The sequence below is a fragment of the Corythoichthys intestinalis genome, chromosome 11, assembly GCF_030265065.1.
Source record: "Corythoichthys intestinalis isolate RoL2023-P3 chromosome 11, ASM3026506v1, whole genome shotgun sequence".
NCBI classification, from domain to species: Eukaryota; Metazoa; Chordata; class Actinopteri; order Syngnathiformes; family Syngnathidae; genus Corythoichthys; species Corythoichthys intestinalis.
The window spans coordinates 22443992-22464775 of NC_080405.1; the positions used below are offsets into that span (position 1 = coordinate 22443992).

At 39.4% G+C, this 20784-nt stretch overlaps 1 protein-coding gene across 1 annotated transcript in view; it reads left to right on the plus strand.

The window, feature by feature from the left end:
- The window catches only part of slc43a1a (solute carrier family 43 member 1a), a 50277-nt gene that overhangs the window by 25600 nt on the left and 3893 nt on the right, over positions 1-20784 (plus strand). Inside the window, exons 6-13 of the mRNA XM_057849633.1 lie at positions 13828-13920; positions 14802-14935; positions 15027-15163; positions 17942-18088; positions 18162-18197; positions 18278-18413; positions 20325-20454; positions 20555-20628. Coding sequence (XP_057705616.1) covers positions 13828-13920; positions 14802-14935; positions 15027-15163; positions 17942-18088; positions 18162-18197; positions 18278-18413; positions 20325-20454; positions 20555-20628 — 887 coding nt within the window. The remainder of the gene's footprint in view (positions 1-13827; positions 13921-14801; positions 14936-15026; positions 15164-17941; positions 18089-18161; positions 18198-18277; positions 18414-20324; positions 20455-20554; positions 20629-20784) is intronic.

Below are 20784 nucleotides of genomic sequence, written 5' to 3' on the forward strand. Positions count from 1 at the left end.
ACATTACATATTCTCTCAGACAACAAAACAATCTTACTATGTGTTTCAAAGCTTGGCATGTTTATACATCTTGGATAGTAAATGAGTAACCACCAGTCAACGGTGATGGTCAGGGTGGGGGCGCAGGACATGTCACACGAGTGACACAGCTCAAACACTGCTACGATGCAGGCTGACGAACTACACATACAATAAGAGAATGTCACGCATTGTCAATATATGACAGAAACTATGGAGCATTTTCTCGTTCTCTTCTCGCCAGACAAAAACTGGCAATCGTCTCGTTGTGTTACAGTCCTCATAATACGTTTTTAGCTCATCATCGTCATGCAAAAAAAAATGTTCATCAACGAAATATTTTTGTCATCGTAATTATTGAAAAATACAACAAAGCTGAGAAAATCCTTAGCTTTTTTGGGCAACAAGTGATTGCATGAATCAACAGCATCTCTCTTGGTTTCAGTACAGTCAACCTCAATTGTTACTAAAATGTATTAATACACAATGGCGACCTGTAGTAAGTACAGTTTGAAGCAAGTTATTTCCGTCCTTACTCATTTACTCTCCTTTCATTTTTAATTATAACTAATACGACCCCCCCTCACCCCTTGTATCCCACTTCCCCTTACAATCCAGTGTTGCATAATCAAACCCCAAATTTGGCCTGCTTTCTTGAGCGATTAGTGGTGATTAAAGTCACTGCCAGGGTCATACAAGCCTCAGGTGAGTGAGCCCACCAGGAGCAAAACCCGAGATAATTGTATGTGACAAGTCTCCAGGGGGGCTGACTCTTGTGAACTTCAGTATGTCACTTAATGCTGTCAATGCTGGAAACAAATGTGCAGACAGACTTAATCTTTCTGCAAACATCAGTGAGTTCTTAACTCACGTGGCTGGAATAACTTTGCTTTAACATTAGTAAGAGAGCCAAACTCCTCTGTGTGTTGAGGGCCCGCTCGCCTACCTTCAATAAGTCCTATAGTACAGCAATGGACTGCTCATAGTCTTCAACTATGTCCTTCTCAGGGGCTATGAATAGGATGGGTGTTCTCTACCCCCAAAACATCCTCAGGAAGGCTTTTTTTCCTGTTTACCCACCATCATCATCATCATTGTGTCAGCACTCATTTTTGCCCCCTGGGTCATCAGTGGGCAGCAGTCAAGAACATGTGAAAAATAGACATTTTCACATATCTATAGGGTTTTTAGCACGGAGAAGTTCTTGGAAAGCCACGTGAATCTCTATGTCTGGTCACACTTTTGCCCATCAGTATTGGAATTGTCCACCAATGACAACTGGGGTACATCACATGCCACAACCTGTTCAAATTTGTAGGATGTCATTAGGACGAGTTGTCATGCATCCATTTTTCTATCACTCTCTGCCTCATTAATGTCAGTTGACTTTAGAGCTTTCCTAACCATCCAAGATAGGTCACGTTTACAAAATAGCATTCGCACCCACAATCAAGTCCATGGATATTTAAAGTCTCCACCAGGGAAGAACCGTAAAATTCCACACAAAAGCATTTCACAGCGTCATTATTGGGATTGGGATTTTCAACACTGGACCTTTGAACTTGAAGGTCTGTCAGCAGGATGTCAATCTTGTTGAATTCTTTTCATAACTTTATGAGTGTTAGTGGGAACCTCTTGGCACCTCACGATACGATACGATTTGCGATACAAAGCTCACGATAACGATGATCTGACGATATAGCAATACAACAATTTTTGATACAGTGGTCAGGAAATCATTCTAGGATATTCTACAAAAAACTAATAAACAGAAAAACAAGCTTATGCTGTGAATTGGAATGAGTTTATCACTAGTAGACGTCCAATCCATTTGAACTGGGAGGTACAAACGTTCATTCGCTGCCATACCTCCCACTTCAAACGGATTGAACGTCTATGGCCGTCAGTGGCAGCCAATGCCAGGCAATGAGTAGTTTTGGGCCATTTAAGGTCATTTACCTTTTGATTTTCAGTTACTTCCTGTTGATTTTGGGGTATTTTATGTGTCACTTGGTAAATGGTAAATGGTGTTACACTTATATAGCGCTTTTCCACCTTTCAAGGCGCTCAAAGCGCTTTACACTATCTCACCATCCACCTACTGGTGACGCAGCACCAGGAGCAACGTGGGGTTCAGTGTCTTGCTCAAGGACACTTAGACGAGTTCATCAGGGCGAAGAATCGAACCCACAACCTCCAGGTTGGGGGACAATTACTCTACCACTGAGCCACGCCACCCCACACTTGCTGATTATTTTGCGTTACGGAACAGGAAGTGACCTGGGAAGCACCCAAATGAATAGGCAGTGACTCAAACTCAACAGGAAATGACCTGTAAATGCCCTAAAAGGAAAAGCAAGTGACCTGTAAATGCCCTGAAAATTGGACCGAATGACTGAATGCTCTGGTTTTGAATGAACGAATATTCCCAGTCTAAATGGATTGGGCGTCGAGCACCGTCAATGGCAGCCTTTTTTTTTTCTTATTATTTTTAATTGACACCTTTTTAAAACGAAATTTCGATTCTTGACAGGAGCATATCGATAACCTTTTAAGGTTATACAAAGTATCACGATATATCACCATTTTGATTATTTGTCACACCTTTAATGAGCGTGATCTTATTGAGCATATACAATAGGGATGCCCCGATTGTGTATTTTTGCACCCGATTTTGAGAATCTGCTGATACGGAGTCCCGATCAGATACCGAAAAAAAAAGTGCATGTTTTTATTTCAAGTTCCAAGCGTGTTACAGTACTTTACTCTTTACAGTACTTCCTCTTCCGCTTTTTCCGGGAATGTTGCAGAATATAAAACATATATATATTTTTCTATCTTTTGGCAATGTCATTGTATTTCTTGGTTATTTTGTTATTTTTTAGCATTTAAAAAGTAAAAAAAAAAAATCTATATAAATTAAAAAAAATTGATATACTGTATATATATTGCCAAGGTTTCACACTTACTTTTTGATGCACCAGCAAAAAATGTAGGTGCGCCTACATTTTTCATTGTATCACCTTTAATGCCATACTTTTAATCACTCTCCATAACATTCATTCATCCTATGAACAGCTTTTCCTCACGAGGGTCGCGGGGGTCCTGAAGCCTACCACAGCTAACTCCACGCAGAAGGCTGCGTACACCCTAAACAGGTTGCCAGCCAGTCGCAGGGCACAAATAGACACACAACCATTAACGCACACACTCACAATCAGCATACCACGCACGTTTTTATGGGATGTGGCAGGAACCCGGAGAAAACCCGGCACGGGAAGAACATGCAAACTCCACACAGGAAGGCAGGAGCCGGGATTGAACCCACGATCGCAGAACTGTGAGGTGGACAGGCTAACCACTGTCTCACCGTGCCACCTTCATAATGCCAATTAAACAAAAACAACGTAGAAAAATGCTTGTCTATATTAAATGCGTCATTAAGTGAGTCCACTCAAATTCACTCACTCTTTGACGCTCACACAGCCGAGAACGGCCTCTCGACAAGAAAGATTGATGAAACAACGATTAACACATTTGTGCCTTTGATCTTAGAGCTCCCGAGCCTTCTCTCGCTAGATCAAAGAAACAAACCTGTAAATCATCGTTAAGTCTAAGTGGCAAACACCAGCTGCACTGGTGATGAGAAGAAGCAGCAGGAGGGAGGGTGAGAGGCTGTATGAGTATGAAGTCAAAAAACATGAATATATATATTTTAAATTAAAAACCCGATCCTTTTCACCCGATTCTGATCCTCTGAAACATAGAGCCTGATTTCCGATCACGTGATCGGATCGGGAAATCTGTACTTCTAACATCTACCACTACTGTCATGCCTTGTGTTGTGTGCTTTGTGTTGTGTTAGGTTTGTGCCCTAGTGTGTCTCATCATGTGGTTTTCCAATTGTTTTCACCTGTTGTGACCTACTCCTTGTGTGTTGACCAATCCGCTGCCTCTTGTGTCACCTAGCCGTGCCTCATTGTCTCGTTACCCCATGTCTGTATTTAAGTTCCCTGTGTGCTGTCTGTTCTTGTTCGGTCATTGTCTATCCCAGTGTTGTCGATATCCTGTCAAAGCCCTCGTGTTGATATTCCTGAGTTCCCAAGTAAGTTACAATTCCTGGTCTTTTGTTTGATCCCCACTGCTTTTGTTTGTACTTCTTTTTTTGTTTAATGGCATCAAATCAGTTCCCCGCTGCCCTGCCTTGCCTCCTTTTGTTGTTTCCTTGCGTTTGTGTCCACTACTGCCCCCAAAACCCGATAACTACATCTAACAATTGTAGAAATGTTCAATATTTTTGTCAGTCATTTCAGAAAGTAAAACTCATGGAGAATCATAATCATTATATCAAGTTAAATATTCTTATCCCTTGTTTCTTCTGCTTGAAATTTTGCAAAACTCATAGTCTGTCACCCAAATCAGTCTGTGCCTTTAAATGTCCTCTCAGTCGGGGTCATTAGGCCACAAAAATCAAATTAACAGGAAATTAAGTGGATGGAAAAAATGTGTTAGGAAAAGGTGCACCTGTTATGGGGTTACCTAGCGACAGGCTAGAAAGGATTGCCAAGCAAAATCCATTCAATGAGATTTACAAGAAATGGGCTGAGGCTAGAGTCGTTGACTTGAGAGCCAAGGCCACCACACACAGATGAAAAGTTGACATTGGCTACAAATGTGGCATTTCTCGTGCGAAGCCACCCCAGGTGAAGAGACAATGCAGAAGGTCCACCCCAGGTGAAGAGACAATGCAGAAGGTTCTTACCTGAGCTGGTTAGAATTAGGGGTGCGACAAAATATCGAAATGGTGATATATCGTGATACTTTGTATCCCAAAAGGTTATCGATATGCTCCTGCAAGAATCAAGATATCGTTTTAAAAAGATGTCAATGTCTAAAAAAAAATTAAAAAGGAACCAACAAGTTGCTACCAAAATCTTCCACCATAATAGTGTCTCAGTTAACTCTAAGGCTGCATTGACGGTGCTCGATGTCCAATCCATATAGACTGGGAACGAAACCATAGCATTCAGTCATTATGTCCGATTTTCGGGGCATTTACAGTTCACTTGGTCATTTTAGGGCATTTTCAGGTCATTTCCTGTAAATTTTGAGTCACTGCCTATTCATTTTGGTGATTCCCAGGTCCCTTCCTGTACTGCCTATTCATTTTGGTGATTCCGAGGTCACTTTCTGTTCTGTAACACAAAATAAACAGGAAGTGACCCATAAAATACCCCAAAATCATCAGAAAGTAACTGAAAATTAACAGGTAAAGGACCTTAAAGGGCCCAAAATTACCTCATTACCTGGCATTGGCTGCCATTAACTCATTCACTCCCAGCCATTTTCACCGGAGCAAGGCCCTTCGCTCCCGGCCGTTTTACTGGATTTTGACTGATTTTGCAAGGCCCACAGAAAATTCTGTTCTATTGGTATATAAACATGGAACCCACCAAAAGAAAGATTAGACTCTTTTCTTTCAGCAGGAAAAAAAGTTCATATATTTTTTAGGGCTGTCAAACGATTAAAATTTTTAATCAAGTTAATTACAGCTTAAAACTTAATTAATCGTAATTAATCGCAATTAATCGCAACTCAAACCATCTATAAAATATGCCATATTTTTCTGTAAATTATATATATATTCTATAAAATAATTTGTTGGAATGGAAAGATAAGACACAAGATGGATATATACATTCAACATACGGTACATAAGGACTGTAGTGGGCATTTCACTCTACTGTCATTTAAATCTGTCTATGCTGTCCTCACTCCGAAGCGTCTACTTTTTCCAAAGCTAGACAGCTAGTGAACGACGCCTTAATAATCAGACTTCTTCCTTTTTCATCTGATTTATTAATAAAATGGCCTCAAACCATTGTCCTCTTTAGACCGTAGTGAAACTACAAAAAAAAAAGTACACAAGCATTGCATTAGCAACAACGTTAGCTTAGCACGCTATACAGGTTCACTAAACATAAACAAAAAGCGTCTCATACAAAAAATATAACATTTCACTTACTAACATAATATGTACATTCTTTACAACAACCATACTTACGGACAAATCTTGTCCAAGGATCATATAAGCACAACATTACAATGGAGGCGTCAGCCATGTCGCAAAGCGACCACAAGAGTTCGCTGTTAGACAGCATTAAAAACCTTGCTGTAAAACTTACCAAAAGGCAGAATACTGTCTGAGCGGGACATGTGCGTTAATTGCGTCAAATATTTTAACGTGATTAATTTAAAAAATTAATTACCGCGCGTTAACGCGATAATTTTGACAGTCCTAATATTTTTTCATTCTTTAGAAATCAGCATAAGAAAATGCTTAGTTTGAGCAATTTTCCAATTTCTGATGAAAAAAAACGGAAAAATTGAGCTTTTTGTGAAAGCATACATTTCAAACATAACTTTGACTAATACACAGCTATTTTTTGCTTTAGTTACATCACTGAATATTGTTTTCCTTTTACAAAATAAGATAAACAACAAGACATATAGAGGTTTTGATAGCAAAGTAACAATTTATTTACACATAACTAACTGAGAGATGACGCTGTTCTGGCCGCGTCACCTGGTTAAACTTTTCCCTCATCGCCGTCTGTCCCATAAAGATGAATTTTTTTGAGTCTCTGCGGGCTCTGCTCGTGAGCAGCACGGACTCAAAGGCATTGTCCACTGCACTAGTGGTCCCGGTCGTTATGTTCGATCGTCCTGCGCCTGGCATCCCAGGCGTCCTGCCGGTTGTTCTGCTTGGTCGTCTGCCGCCTTGCATCCATTTGGTCGTCTTCCGCCGGCTCCCAGCTGTGCGGCTTGGCCGTTCGTTGCCGTTGAATCTGGTTGCGGGTCTTACCATGTGTGCTACTGCCCTCCAGTGGCCAGTTTTATTGCTTTAAAATGGATTTTCAGCTTTGTGCTTTGGAGCTAAATTGAATCAGAACCCAGAGATGTCTTTTTGAAAAAAAAACAAACAAAAAAAAAAAAAAACGTAAAAGACTTATAAATACATCTTTGGGACACTGAATCAATTAAAAATAGAACGTATTCATACGTTTTTGGGAGCAAATGAGTTGACGGCCATAGACGTTAAATCCATTTGAAGTGGGAGGGATGGCAGCGAATGAACGAATTCATTCGCTGCCATCCCTCCCACTTCAAACGGATTGAACGTCTACTAGTAATAAACTCACTCCAATTCACAGCAGAAGCTTGCTTTTCTGTTTATTAGTTGTTTGTAGAGTATCCTAAAATTATTTCCTGAACAATGTATCAATAATAGTTGTATTGTCATATCGTCAGATCATCATTATCGTGAGCTTTGTATCGCAAACCGTATTGTAAGCTACCAAGAGGTTCCCAGTTCCAGTTAGAGTATTATAAAATAAGATTTTAAATCATGTTTAATATTTTCAGACCTCACATGTATACAGTGCCCTCCATAATTATTGGCACCCCTGAAAAAGATGTGTTTTTTTAGCTTCTAATATATATATATTTTAATTCAAATAATATGGGACCTTAATGGAAAAAGGAGAAAAATCCAACCTTCAATACAAGTGCCTTCATTCAGTGGGGAAAAAATCCCACATAAAGAAAAAATTATTTGACATCAAATAATGTCTGTCACAATTATTAGCACTCCTGGTGTTAATACTTTGTACAACCCCCTTTTGCCAACAAAACAAGGTCTGGGGACTGAGATGGCCATGGGAGGAGCTTGATTTTGTGTTCGGTGAACCATTTCTGTGTAGATTTGGCCATATGTTTAGGGTCATTGTCTTGCTGAAAGACCCAGTGACGACCCATCTTCAGCTTTCGGGCAGAGGGCAACAGATTTTGATTTAAAATGTCCTGGTATTTCAAAGCATTCATGATGCCATGCACCCTAACAAGGTTCCCAGGGCCTTTGGAAGCGAAACAGCCCCACAGCATCACTGACCCACCCCCATAATTCACAGTGGGTATGAGGTGCTTTTCAGGATGTGCATCTTTCGTGGCACGCCAGACCCACAGACAGGGTGACCCAAAAAAAAGTTTACACTGCCATAATACAACTTAAATGCCATGTTTATTCAGCTTAGAATTAGAATTTAATCACAAATTATACATTATTGTAAAGAACATGTACAGTACACTCTATTTTTCAATGTGTCCTCCCTTAAGTGTCACAACAGCCTCCAGGCGCCTGCAGAACGCTTGACAGGTCTTCTTTATGTAGGATGCTGTCATCTTTTCCCAAGATCTAACAATGGACCTCTCCAAGGCTGCCACAGAAGTTTGTGGCTTCTTACAGGCACTGTCCTCCACAGTTGCCCATATGCTATAATCCAGGGGATTGAGATCTAGACTCTGGGGTGGCCACATATCACCTTGTCAATCAACTTTTTGGTCCGCACAGATCGGCACTTCCAGACCCAGGTTATCGTGAGGCTGTTCCAGTATCTTTCAGCTTCTTTTTAACTTTGTAGACTGCACATCTGGATATTCTCAGATTTGCTGCAATCTCAGTAGGTGTCAGACCGGCACGCAGCAATTCAGGTACAGCTAAAGTTTTCTCCATTTTCAGCAGAAGCACAGGAATTGTAGAGACGAGAGATTACCAGCTGCATTGAGTGACCTTAATGAATCACTTAAGCATGACAACCTATTTAGATATGTTTCAATGGCTTTTAAACAAGCAGTCAACTGAGTGTAAACTTTTTTTTGGGGTCACCCTGTAGAGTGTTTGTTGCCAAAAAGCTCAATTTTGGTCTCATCTGACCAAAGCACACGCTCCCAGTTGAAGCCTGGGACTGTGTGTATTTTTGTGTGAGACCAAGATTGAGCTTTTTGGCAACAATGAATGCATCATGAATGCTTTGAAATACCAGGACATTTTAAATCAAAATCTGTTGCCCTCTGCCCGAAAGCTGAAGATGGGTCGTCACTGGGTCTTTCAGCAAGACAATGACCCTAAACCAGGGGTGGGCAAACCGGTCCTCGAGGGCCGCAGTGGGTCCTGGTCTTTGTTCCAACTGACCCAGCACAGATAGTATAACCAATGAGGTTTCAGCAGAAATGAGAAGCACCTGACTGCAATTGACTGATTGCACTCGTAAAACAACAGATTGGTGAAAATGTGTCCTCTTAATGGGTTGCAACAAAAACCCGCACCCACTGCGGCCCTTTGTGGAATAGTTTGCCCACCCCTGCCCTAAACATATGGCCAAATCTACACAGAAATGGTTCACCGGACACAAAATCAAGCTCCTCCCATGGCCATCTCAGTCCCCAGAACATTTTTTTTGTTGGCAAAAGGGGGTTTTACAAAGTATTAACACCAGGGGTGCTAATAATTGTGACACACATTATTTGATGTCAAATAATTTCTTCTTTATGTTGGATTTTTTCCCCGCTGAATGAATGCACTTGTATTGAAGGTTGGATTTTTCTCTTTTTTTCCCATTAAGGTCCCATATTATTTGAATTAAAAAAATATTAGAAGCAAAAAACCACATCTTTTTCAGGGGTGCCAATAATTATGGAGGGCACTGTTAGTGGAATTAAACAGATTAGTTGAAGTCAAGGAAAGAGAAAAGCCAGACATAGAGGTAGTTCTTCAGATAGAGAATAGTAAGCTTGTAGGGCAGCATACCTACAATCCATTACATGTGATCGCATAATCGTCACTGACCCACTGAAAACTTGTAATTAAAGTACACCGAGTTTTCCTGTCTAACAATGGAACTTTTGTTGTGCAGTGTAAGCTGCTTATTACTGTAAATAGGCCAACCTGATGTGTGATGTCTCAGTGCTGACGTTCATCTGTGTTTTATCCTTCACTACTGAGAATGTGTGCAAATGGGAACATGAGCACTGGAATAGCTAAGCCTGCCCGGTTATACAGGGTCAGCATCCAGTAGGTTCAGAAGTCTGCTACTTTTTGTCCTCATGCCACTGAATGTAATAGTGTGAAAACTAGTCGCTCTTCTCGGTGTCATTGAGTGCATACCAATTTTACTGTAAGAGAATTGTATGCTCTGGCTGACTCTCGCGCAGACCATGCCTGCATCCTACTGGTCACCCAAGGAATGAAAAATAGCAAAAGATTGAAGATGCCTGCCCCTTGCTGGTCAAATTTATATAAACAAAAAGGGAAAAAAAACAATACAGGAGGTTTAGATGATTACTGTACAGTCCCTGACGAAAGTTGTCGCTTATCCATTTTGTAGAAACAATTGCTAATAACTTGACTTTTAATTATTCAATGGGTTTCAGAAATGGCTCATATGAAACTAAGACCCTCCCAAATGATGTTGAATGTACAAAAATATATTTCTTTCACTGAAAAACTATTTATCATTTAATGAAGACATAAAGGTCAAATTTTGGCAAGACAAAAGTTTTGTCCCCTACGGAAAGTAGTGTGAAAATTGAACAAAAAATGTACTTCAAATACAAAAATATGTTACACAACATAAGCAAATTAAGTAGTGGTGCTGTGAGATCCAAATTTAATATTTTGTATGACTTCCATGGGCTTGAAGGACTGCATCCATGCGGTTCGGCAAGGATTCACACAATTTATTGATGAAGTCATCAGGAACATCAAAGAAAGCAGTCTTGCATGCCTCCCAGAATTCATCAACATTCCTGGGTTTCATCTTCCATACTTCCTCTTTCATCCTGTTCATGTCTGGTGACTGGGGCTGGCCAGTCCTGGAGGATCTTGATCTTCTTTGCTTTGAGGAACTTTGAGGTAGAGATTGAAGTATGCGATGGAGCACCATCCTGCTGCAGAATTTGTCCCTTTTTTTTTTTTTTTTTTTTTTTTTTTGTAATTTCGACACACGAACACAAAATACAAAACTCCCCTCAAAGGAGCAATTACCACCACCCAACAAAGGAAGAAACCGCAACTGAACAACTCACCCAAGTAGAGAAAAAAACCCCAACAACATAAAACATAAGAAAACTAAGTGTGCACCAAATGAGCCTGTGTTTCCCCTTGATCATATTGAGTCAAAGTTCCATTTTGTTCAAATTCTCCCTGTATGTCAGCCACTTTCCCCAGTTTTTTCCAAAACAAGTTTTCTTTTATCCTCACCCTATATGTTAGCCGTTCCATCTCAAGTATTTCATACACTATTGACAGCCATTGTTCATATGTTGGAGATTCAGTTCTTAACCAGTTCTTAGTTATGGCCTTCTTCCGCGCCACCAGGAGAATTTTCACAATGTAATGGTCAGCCTTTTGTAAAAAAAATCCTCGAAAAGTCCCAGATATAGTACCTGACAGGATTTAGGGATCGTGCATCCCAATATATCACAGATAATTGAGTGAACTTTCTCCCAGAATTGTTGTATATTTATGCATGCCCAAAAAATATGTGTATGATGTGTAGGATCTTGATCTTCTTTGCCTTGAGGAACTTTGAGGTAGAGATTGAAGTATGCGATGGAGCACCGTCCTGCTGCAGAATTTGTCTCTTTTTATGGTTAGGAATGTAAGAGACAACTAAGATTTGTTGACATTTCAGACTATTTATCTCTCAGGGTGCAGACAGTTAAAAAACTGTGTGGTATTTGCCAAAGCCCGCAGCCTGTCAAAAGGATGGATGCTGGAAAAGTAGCAAAAGGTGGATTTTTTTAGATGAATCTTCCATTGAATTACACCACAGTCAACGCAAATATTGTGGGAGACCTACTGGAGCCCGCATGGATCCGAGATTCACATTCAGAAAATAGTGAAGTTTGGTGGTGGCAAAATCATGGTCTGGGTTACATCCAGTATGGAGGTGTGCCAGAGATCTGCAGGGTGGAAGGCAATATAAATAGTCTGAAATATCAACAAATCTTAGCTGCCTCTTACATTCCTAACCATAAAAAGGGAAAAATTCTGCAGCAGGATGGTGCTCCATCGCATACTTCAATCTCTACCTCAAAGTCCCTCAAGGCAAAGAAGATCAAGATCCTCCAGGACTGGCCAGCACAGTCACCAGACATGAACAGGATGAAAGAGGAAGCATGGAAGACGAAACCCAAGAATGTTGATGAACTCTGGGAAGCATGCAAGACTGCTTTCTTTGATGTTCCTGATGACTTCATCAATAAATTGTATGAATCCTTGTCGAACCGCAAGGATGCAGTCCTTCAAGCCCATGGAAGTCATACAAAATATTACATTTGGATCTCACAGCACCACTACTTAATTCGTACATTTTTTGTTCAATTTTCACACTACTTTCTGTAGGCGACAACACTTTTGTCTTGCCAAAATTGGACCTTTATGTCTTCATTAAATGATAAATCTTTTTTCAGTGAAACAAATATATTTTTGCACATTCAACATCATTTGGGAGGGTCTTAGCTTTCATATGAGCCATTTCTGAAACCAATTGAATAATTAAGTCTTAGCAAATGTTTCTACAAAATGGATAAGTGACAAGACTTTTGTCAGGGACTGTAGAACAGTGGTTCGTAACCTTGCTAAAGGTACCATGAGTTTCACGCGTGCATTAACCGAACCCTTTGGAATTGATTTTTTTTTTTCCCCCAAAAAATTCAAAATCGATATATCTAAGCTAGCAAGCTAAATGAGTGAATTTCCATTCAAATTTCTTCTCATTTGGACAGCATGTTTTTAAACAGAACAAAATGTGTGTTTTATCTTTATACCTGCAGCATCATCAGACCACTAAACCAAGACTGGCCCAATGCGCATATCTTAAAATTTTCATTCAAATTTAGAGGAATATATCTTATGTTGTTCAACAATAAACCGGCTTGGTTGCATTAACCTCGATCGTGCAGTTTCTGTCATGTTTACATCTCAAATGATATGAAATTTAATAAAAAACCCTGCACAAAATGATCGCCAAATTTGTACACAAAGTCATTATGTTAAAAAGAAAAACATGAATTTTCTCACAAATCTAATACGTGATTTTGCTTTTCACATTGGAAAATTAAACTCGATTCATTTCATACGGTTTCTATTTTTGTTTTCATGTCAACATTCTAATTCTATCACATGCTTGCCTCACATACTATTTTCATGGTGTAAAATGTGACGCAAAGGTTGCTTTATATAAACGCAGTGCACGTTACTCGTCGGTCTGTTGTACTTCCTCATACCAAGTGAGAGTCAACCTTCCACTGAGCAAACCAGCTCCTCCTCCCATCAGAAAGCGGACTAGCAGTTGAAAGAATTGGAATAAAGCCTGTAAATTGGGGACTAACCAGTCCAAAACCTGCTCTCAAACGCCACTTTGCCTAGATTTAGTCAGCATCAAATAATAGGGCCCTACGTTTCTTAACCTTTACCGAACCCCAGGGGTTCGATCGAACCCAGGTTAAGAACCACTGCTGTAGAAGGAAAGACCAAAATATTCATAAGGAAGAGAAATTCTGGGAGAAAAATAGTTTTTAAAAACATATATTCCTGTATATCTTTTTCAACTAAATTATTAGAAAGAAAATATATTTGGAGAGATACATCATGCAATAAAAAGATGCCTGAAAACGCCACAGAAAATGTGACTGTCAGAAAAACAATGTATGACAGAAGAAAATTGACCAAAGTACAGTACAATGTGACAAGATCATTAAGCCAAGGAAACTCAACAGAGAAAAGCTGTGAACTTCAATTACTTTTTGTTGGATAACAATGGGAAAGATAGAAATGGTACATATTGTAAATACAAGATGTACTGGATCTATCAACTGTAGCTATATTAAAAGAGATGCCGAGAAAATGGATAATAATGGAATAATTACTGTATTTATAATTCTGTTCTGTCCTTTTTCTGTTACCAGTTGCCTAATATGTTTGGCGCCCTGAGCTCCACCGTCATGTCTCTTATGATTGGCTCCTACGCCTCCTCTGCTGTTACATTCCCTGGGGTCAAGGTAAACAAGAGTGTGTCTCGCAGCGACTGTATAACTGTAACCGTAACATTAATCACGACAATCTCCAGTGTGTTTTCACTGAAGTCTAGTGCCGCAATGAATAATCGAGTAATTCGATTAGAAAAAAGCTTCGAATCACAGGTAGCTGCTTCTAGTATTCGTTTAATTAGAGTGGCATTGTAATGGTTAATTTTGAACGTGTTTGCATTTAGTTTTATTGATTTGGGTGGATACACTGCCATCTCGTGGCAACAGTGAGTATTACATAACTCATTTAACATGGCTAAATATAGCTGCTCCCTGTTCAGACCAACATACAGTAAGTTTTTATTTGAGCTAATGTTTTTTTTTTAATGCATTCGGAATTTAGTTTATGGGTATATTTAGCCGTTTTTTTGTGGGAATATGAGTTTGAACGATTTGTTGAGAGCATTGTTTAAATAAAAAAAAAACAGCATTCTATAGCATTCAAACTAGCGGACTTTTGCTATGCAAGTTAACCAATTTTTTAATTTTGTACATAGATCGTCATTTATTTATTTATTTATTTATTTATACCACTTGAGGCTAATCTCAGGTATTTTGAATTATTTCTATTTTTTAATTTTATTTATTATTATTTTTAGATTTTTTAAAGTGCAATTATGCATTGTTTGAAGAAACACTCGGGAATTTTATTTTGAAAGTGCAATCTTAGCAAGCCTTTGTTTTACATCCCTAAAATTTATTGTGCAACGCATCAAATGTTCCTAATCCGGTTACTTGATTATTCGAATTAACTAGTTGATAGATTAATCGACTACTAAAATAATCGATAGCTGCGGCCCTACTGAAGTCCAACATGTGATCTTTGTTGTTCTTTGCATTCCTCTGCCATCCAGCTCATCTACGACGCAGGCGTTTCCTTTGAGGTTATTATGTGGTCCTGGGCAGGCCTCGCCGGGTTTGTCTTTGCCAACTGCTTCCTTAACTGGCCCAAGGAAGGTTTCCCGACACCAGAAGAGGTTGATTACAGGTTAGAGTTTGGTATCCTGTGTTTTGTCAGGCTCCAAATACGGTATCACAACTTAAGTCCAAAATTTTTTATTTTTTTTTGTGGACGACAGTCAAATCCTTACAAAGGTCTCGTCATCAGACCAGAAGATTGTTAGAGAGCAATTAAAGGAAAAAAATGGCGATGTCCAACACTCAATGGAGAAACTTCCCAATGGAGGCGATGTTGGACTCAATAGGTCCAAAACAGGTGACACAAATCTATACACTTTACACCCGTATATGAGATCCTAAAACAATGAAGTTTGTACATTAACCCTTTCAGGGACAGTGGTCACTACAATGGACAGAGAATTAAAGGGTTAACACTTAAATAGTTTTTGGTCTTTTAAAAAAAAACTTAAATATTAGCAATTATTAATCATTATTGTATTTCTTATATTATTGTTCTATAATTATGAATGAGTTTATAAATGAATACAATGTTAATAAAAGCTAAATTATTGAATTTAAGACGAATAAAAAGTAGGAATACACTCAGGTTACGCCAAGTAACGCTCTAAAGTTTGTTTTTTTCTTTCTTTACAGTATTTAACTCATTGCATGCCAATGACGGCGACAGACGTTCTATTCATATAACCTGGGAGGGCTCATTTGCCACTCACGGTCATAATCAGTGTTGTTAATCTTACTTTAAAAAAGTAGTTAACTACAGTTACAAATTACTTCTCCCAAAAAGTCAATGAGTTAGTAACTCAGTTACCTGAATGTAAGAGTAATTAGTTACTTGACAAAGTAATTGGTGTTACTTTCCATGTTTTTTTTTTTTTTTTTTTTTCCATTCCAAAATAAAACCATACAGTGTATCACAAAAGTGAGTACACCCCTCGCTTTTCTGCAGATATTTAAGTATATCTTTTCGTGGGACAACACTGACAAAATGAGACTTTGACACAATGAAAAGTAGTTCTGTGTGCAGCTTATATAATAGAGTTATTTTATTTTCCCCTCAAAATAACTCAAAATATAGCCACTAATATCTAAACCCCAGGCAACAGAGTACACCCCTTAGAAACTACGTACATCCCCGCCCGTCTCATCAGACTATAGGACATAGTTCTAGGAATCCATGTGCTTTGTTGACATGTCTTCAGCAAACTGTTTGCGGGCTTTTTTGTGTACCGTCTTCAGAAGAGGCTTCCACCTGGGGTGACAGCCATGCACACCAATGTGATGTAGGGTGCGGTGTATGGTCTGAGCACTAACAGGCTGACCCCCCACCTCTTCAATCTCTGCAGCAATGCTGACAACACTCCTGTAACGAGTCACATGACAGTTTGGAGGGAAAATGGCAAGCAGTAGTCCAATGAAAAGATATACTTAAATATCTGCAGAAATGCGAGGGGTGTAATCACTTTTGTGATACAGTATACGTCACATTATGTGAAGTTCAAAGGGTTTTTGGGACAATAGGCCCTAGCCCAATTCTTAACACTAAACTTAACTAGACACGGGAATTGCGGATATTGCGATAACTAGATAGTAGCCTTTTGCTATGTTTAGAAGTCATTTAATGTTGTGAATCAACCGTTAAAGTGGTTAAAATTGTTCCCGTTATTGCATTAGTTCCTTTCTGTCTACTTTTGACATGTGAAAGTTTTAAAACTGTTTCATCACTGAAAGATAGATTCAAGTCAAGATTTTGCTGATTTAGGAGTATTTTAGATAAAAAGTTACTTAGGTTCGCTAGGAAGGTTCTCTACAACAGTGCCTTCCTGAGAAGTCTACTGCTTTAAGATGGCGGCTGTTTACTAACGCCGACGAGTCTAAAATTTCGCATTTAGTTTTATATAGATGTTCTAACGCCGCCGAGTCTATAATTTTGCATCTAGTTCTATATACATGTGATATTTACCGTAGCATCATGTGGGCGTAGTTTGTAGGATTTCTGCTGCAGTCAGTGCAGTGAGGTATTTTTGGAGCCACCTATCATCGCGTTTGCAACGGCGTCACAATGGCTCTCCCACGTCTCTCAGACTTTTCTCGCATCATTCAACCAACGTAGTAATGCATAGTAACGCACCCCTTTACACCCTCAATAACGGCAATGGCGTTGCAAAGATGAGAAAAGTCATTAATTAGATTACTCACTACTGAGAAAAATAACTATATTATATTATATTATATTATATTATATTATATTATATTATATTATATTTAGGGCTGTCAAAATTTTCGGGTTAACGGGCGGTAATTAATTTTTTTGATTAATCACGTTAAAATATTTGACGCAATTAACGCACGTGTCCCGCTCAAACAGATTAAAATGACAGCACAGTGCAATGTTCAAGTGTCCATGTGCAATGTTTTTGGAGTTTTGTCGCCCTCTGCTGGCGCTTGGGTGCAACTGATTTTATGGGCTTAAGCACCCATGAGCATTGTGTAATTATTGACATCATCAATGGCGGGCTACTAGTTTATTTTTTGATGGAAAATTTTACTAATTTTATTAAAACGAAAACATTAAGAGGGGTTTTAATATAAAATTTCTATAACTTGTACTAACATTTATCTTTTAAGAACTACAAGTCTTTCTATCCATGGATCGCTTTAACAGAATGTTATTAATGTTAATGGCATTTTGTTGATTTATTGTTATAATAAACAAATACAGTACTTATGTACTGTATGTTGAATGTATATATCCATCTTGTGTCTTATCTTTCCATTCCAACAATAATTTACAGAAAAATATTGCATATTTTATAGATGGTTTGAATTGCGATTAATTACGATGAATTAATTTTTAAGCTGTAATTAACTCGATTAAAAATTTTAATCGTTTGACAGCCCTAATTATATTATATTATATTATATATTAATAACGCTGTTATACTCTAACGCCGTTATTGACAACACTGGTCATAATGGATTAGATTTTTAGCGTCGTCAATGGCACCTAATGAGTTACAGTAAATGAGTGCATTAACATTATGTTTACTTACTTTACTCATCCTCCTCTTTCAAGACACCGTTCCCTTCCGCCGCTCTGTCTTCTCTCCCATCTTCCTGTGGAGTCTGGTTACTATGGGAATGTCCCAGCTGAGGATCATCTTCTTCATGGGCGCTATGAACAAGATGCTGGAATTCATGGTGACTCACGGCGAAGAGCACCGTGAGTATCATTGCCGCCGTTACGGTCCCAAAAGACGAGTTGCTTTACTGACAGTCATTCTCTTACATTCTAGCTTCGGAAGAGTTGGTGATTGAAAGCGCAGAGAAAGGTTGGAAATTGCTCGATAAAGACACCCAGCATAAACACCCCATTTCCGACGCCGATATGATTTTGTATGCTCTCTTTCAGTGAGCTTCTACTCGTCCATCTTTGGCACCCTGCAGTTGCTGTGTCTCCTCACATGCCCGTTGATTGGCTACATCATGGACTGGAAAATGAAGGAGTGTGATGAGGACAAGACCCTTGGAGCAGGATGTGAAAAGAGGTAGTGCATATTGGGGAATTGGGCACAAAATTTAACCTCGTGCTTAAGGAAGGAAACATTTACAACCTCTGCCTATAAATTCTGTACCTGTTATATAATAATATTTTCCATTATACTCTAACATGTTGGAAAGGGACGATAAGTTATTAATAAACCTTTAGGACTGCAAGTATTGCCTTTTGATTACAGCCTGCTTTGTTTTTCTTTGAAATTATTGACAACTTTTGTATCTTATCCCATTTCTTTTGTTTTTGTTACTCATTTTTGCCAACATGCTTTTAAATGACCATATCTCATGGATGGAAGCACAGCTATATTTGCAAAATGAAACCTATTAGACAGTGCACCCGCCACACACAAACACACACACAAGCACACGGCCACGACACAGACAACATGTCGCCAACATGCCGCCTCCTCCGCCCCCTTCGAAGAGGAGGGATATTAGAAGTTTTTTTCAGCCAGCAACAGCCACTGCAAGTAATGTAAAATGATGTCAATGTTGTGGAGGTGGGGGGAAACACAACTAATTTTGCTACTGAAAGTCCGACCTGCATCAGAGTTAGCATAACATTAAACTGTGTGAACTTGCTAACCTGCAAAACTACTGCAGTCAGGCCAGCCTCCACAAGGAACAACGAATTCAAGCTAGACGTCCCTCATTTGGATCATTGTTTGCATTATAAGCATTCGGTAATGCACCGCAGTGGCTTCAGAGTGTAAAGTCCCTTTATTAAAAACGGGGAGCTAACCAAGAATGGGTTCACTACAGGGAGACACTGACATGAACATTAACATCAACTGACATGAAAAAAAAACCATCTGTGAAATGAAGTGACACATCAGAATTTCATGAGAGCACTTTGGTTCGAGTCTTGGGGTTGTCCATTGTGTCTCAGATGTAGATTGGTCTTTGGATATCTCAGATTTTTTTTCAAATCACTTTTATATTACACTACTTTAGTCTAGGGTTGCTCCACTGTCCCCCAGAAGTGGACCCATTCTGGAAATGCTCCCCGTTTTTTTTTTTAATAAAGGGACTTTCACTACAAAATGTTTCTTTAGTAGTTTTTGAAAACAGAGGTTTGAATCGAACGTTTTGTCACCTGAACCAATACACGTGAATGTTAGTATAAGTCAATACATATTTATTTTGCATTGATCACTTAGCATATCAATTAATTGGGTTCATATTCGCGAGAAATGTAGCCCTGACACCTGCTCATTAATCTATTTGGTCTTATTAATGTCCCGTCCCCAGCAAAAAGTGTACATGCAGGTTAAGCTGTTATATCGTCCCTACCAACGTTGAGACCAAACCTACGCCATTGGTCTTATACGTCATGCCTTCATCGCGTCTACTCTCTTATATTTACAGACATGACCGTATATAATGCTACATAACGCTAGCTTTTGAACGTAATACTTCACAAATTGGGCCAAGTTTACAAGTCGAATACATCAGAGCCGGTATGTAAAGTGGCCGATCGGCCCAATTAAGTCCCGGAATAGAGTGAGGACAAAATCAAGATGTACCGGATTTTGTTCCGCAAATTAATCCCTGCTATTACAAATAGATCAATTAAATTGGGGTGGCCTGGCTCAGTGGTAATTTTTCCCCAACCCAGAGGACTGATGAACTCGTCTAAGTACCCTTGAGCAAGATACTAAACCCCACGTTGCTCCTGGTGCTGCGTCACCAGTCAGTGGATGGGGAAGTACAGTAAAGCACTTTAAGGGCCTTGACGGTGGAAAGGCACTATACAAGCATAACTCCATCCATTCCATCCAAACTCTTTATGTTCAGACTATGTGTGTCTCGTTATCAAATAGCCCACAGATTCATCCAGCTAAGTGAATTACTGGTACTGCTTTGTTGGTGGTCTTAACACACCTACCTTGTCACCTCAGCCAGACCAGCGGGACCAAGCGGGACCGCAAGATTCAGAAAGTGACCAACGCCATGAGGGCTTTTATCCTCACCAACCTGCTGCTTATTGCCTTTGGCTGTTGCTCCCTCATCGATTCCCTGCCGCTACAGGTGGCGTGCACACACATCGCAAAAAATATAGGGCAACACTCGCAGTTGCATTTTGGGAGTCATGCGGCAACAGTGACATCTTTTCTCCTCTGTTCGCTAGATTCTGACGTTCATCCTTCATACCATGGTTCGAGGCTTCATCCACTCCTGCTGCGGAGGCCTCTATGCTGCTGTGTGAGTGTTGATTCTAGAACCAGGCCCGAGGAGTGCCACACCTCCTGTTGAATGTTTTAATAATAATCCAGTCCAACTGATGTTCAGATTCTCATTTTACTTGCAATCTTCTTTACATGGTTTTCCTGATGTTTCGCAGATTTTATTTTTTTCTGA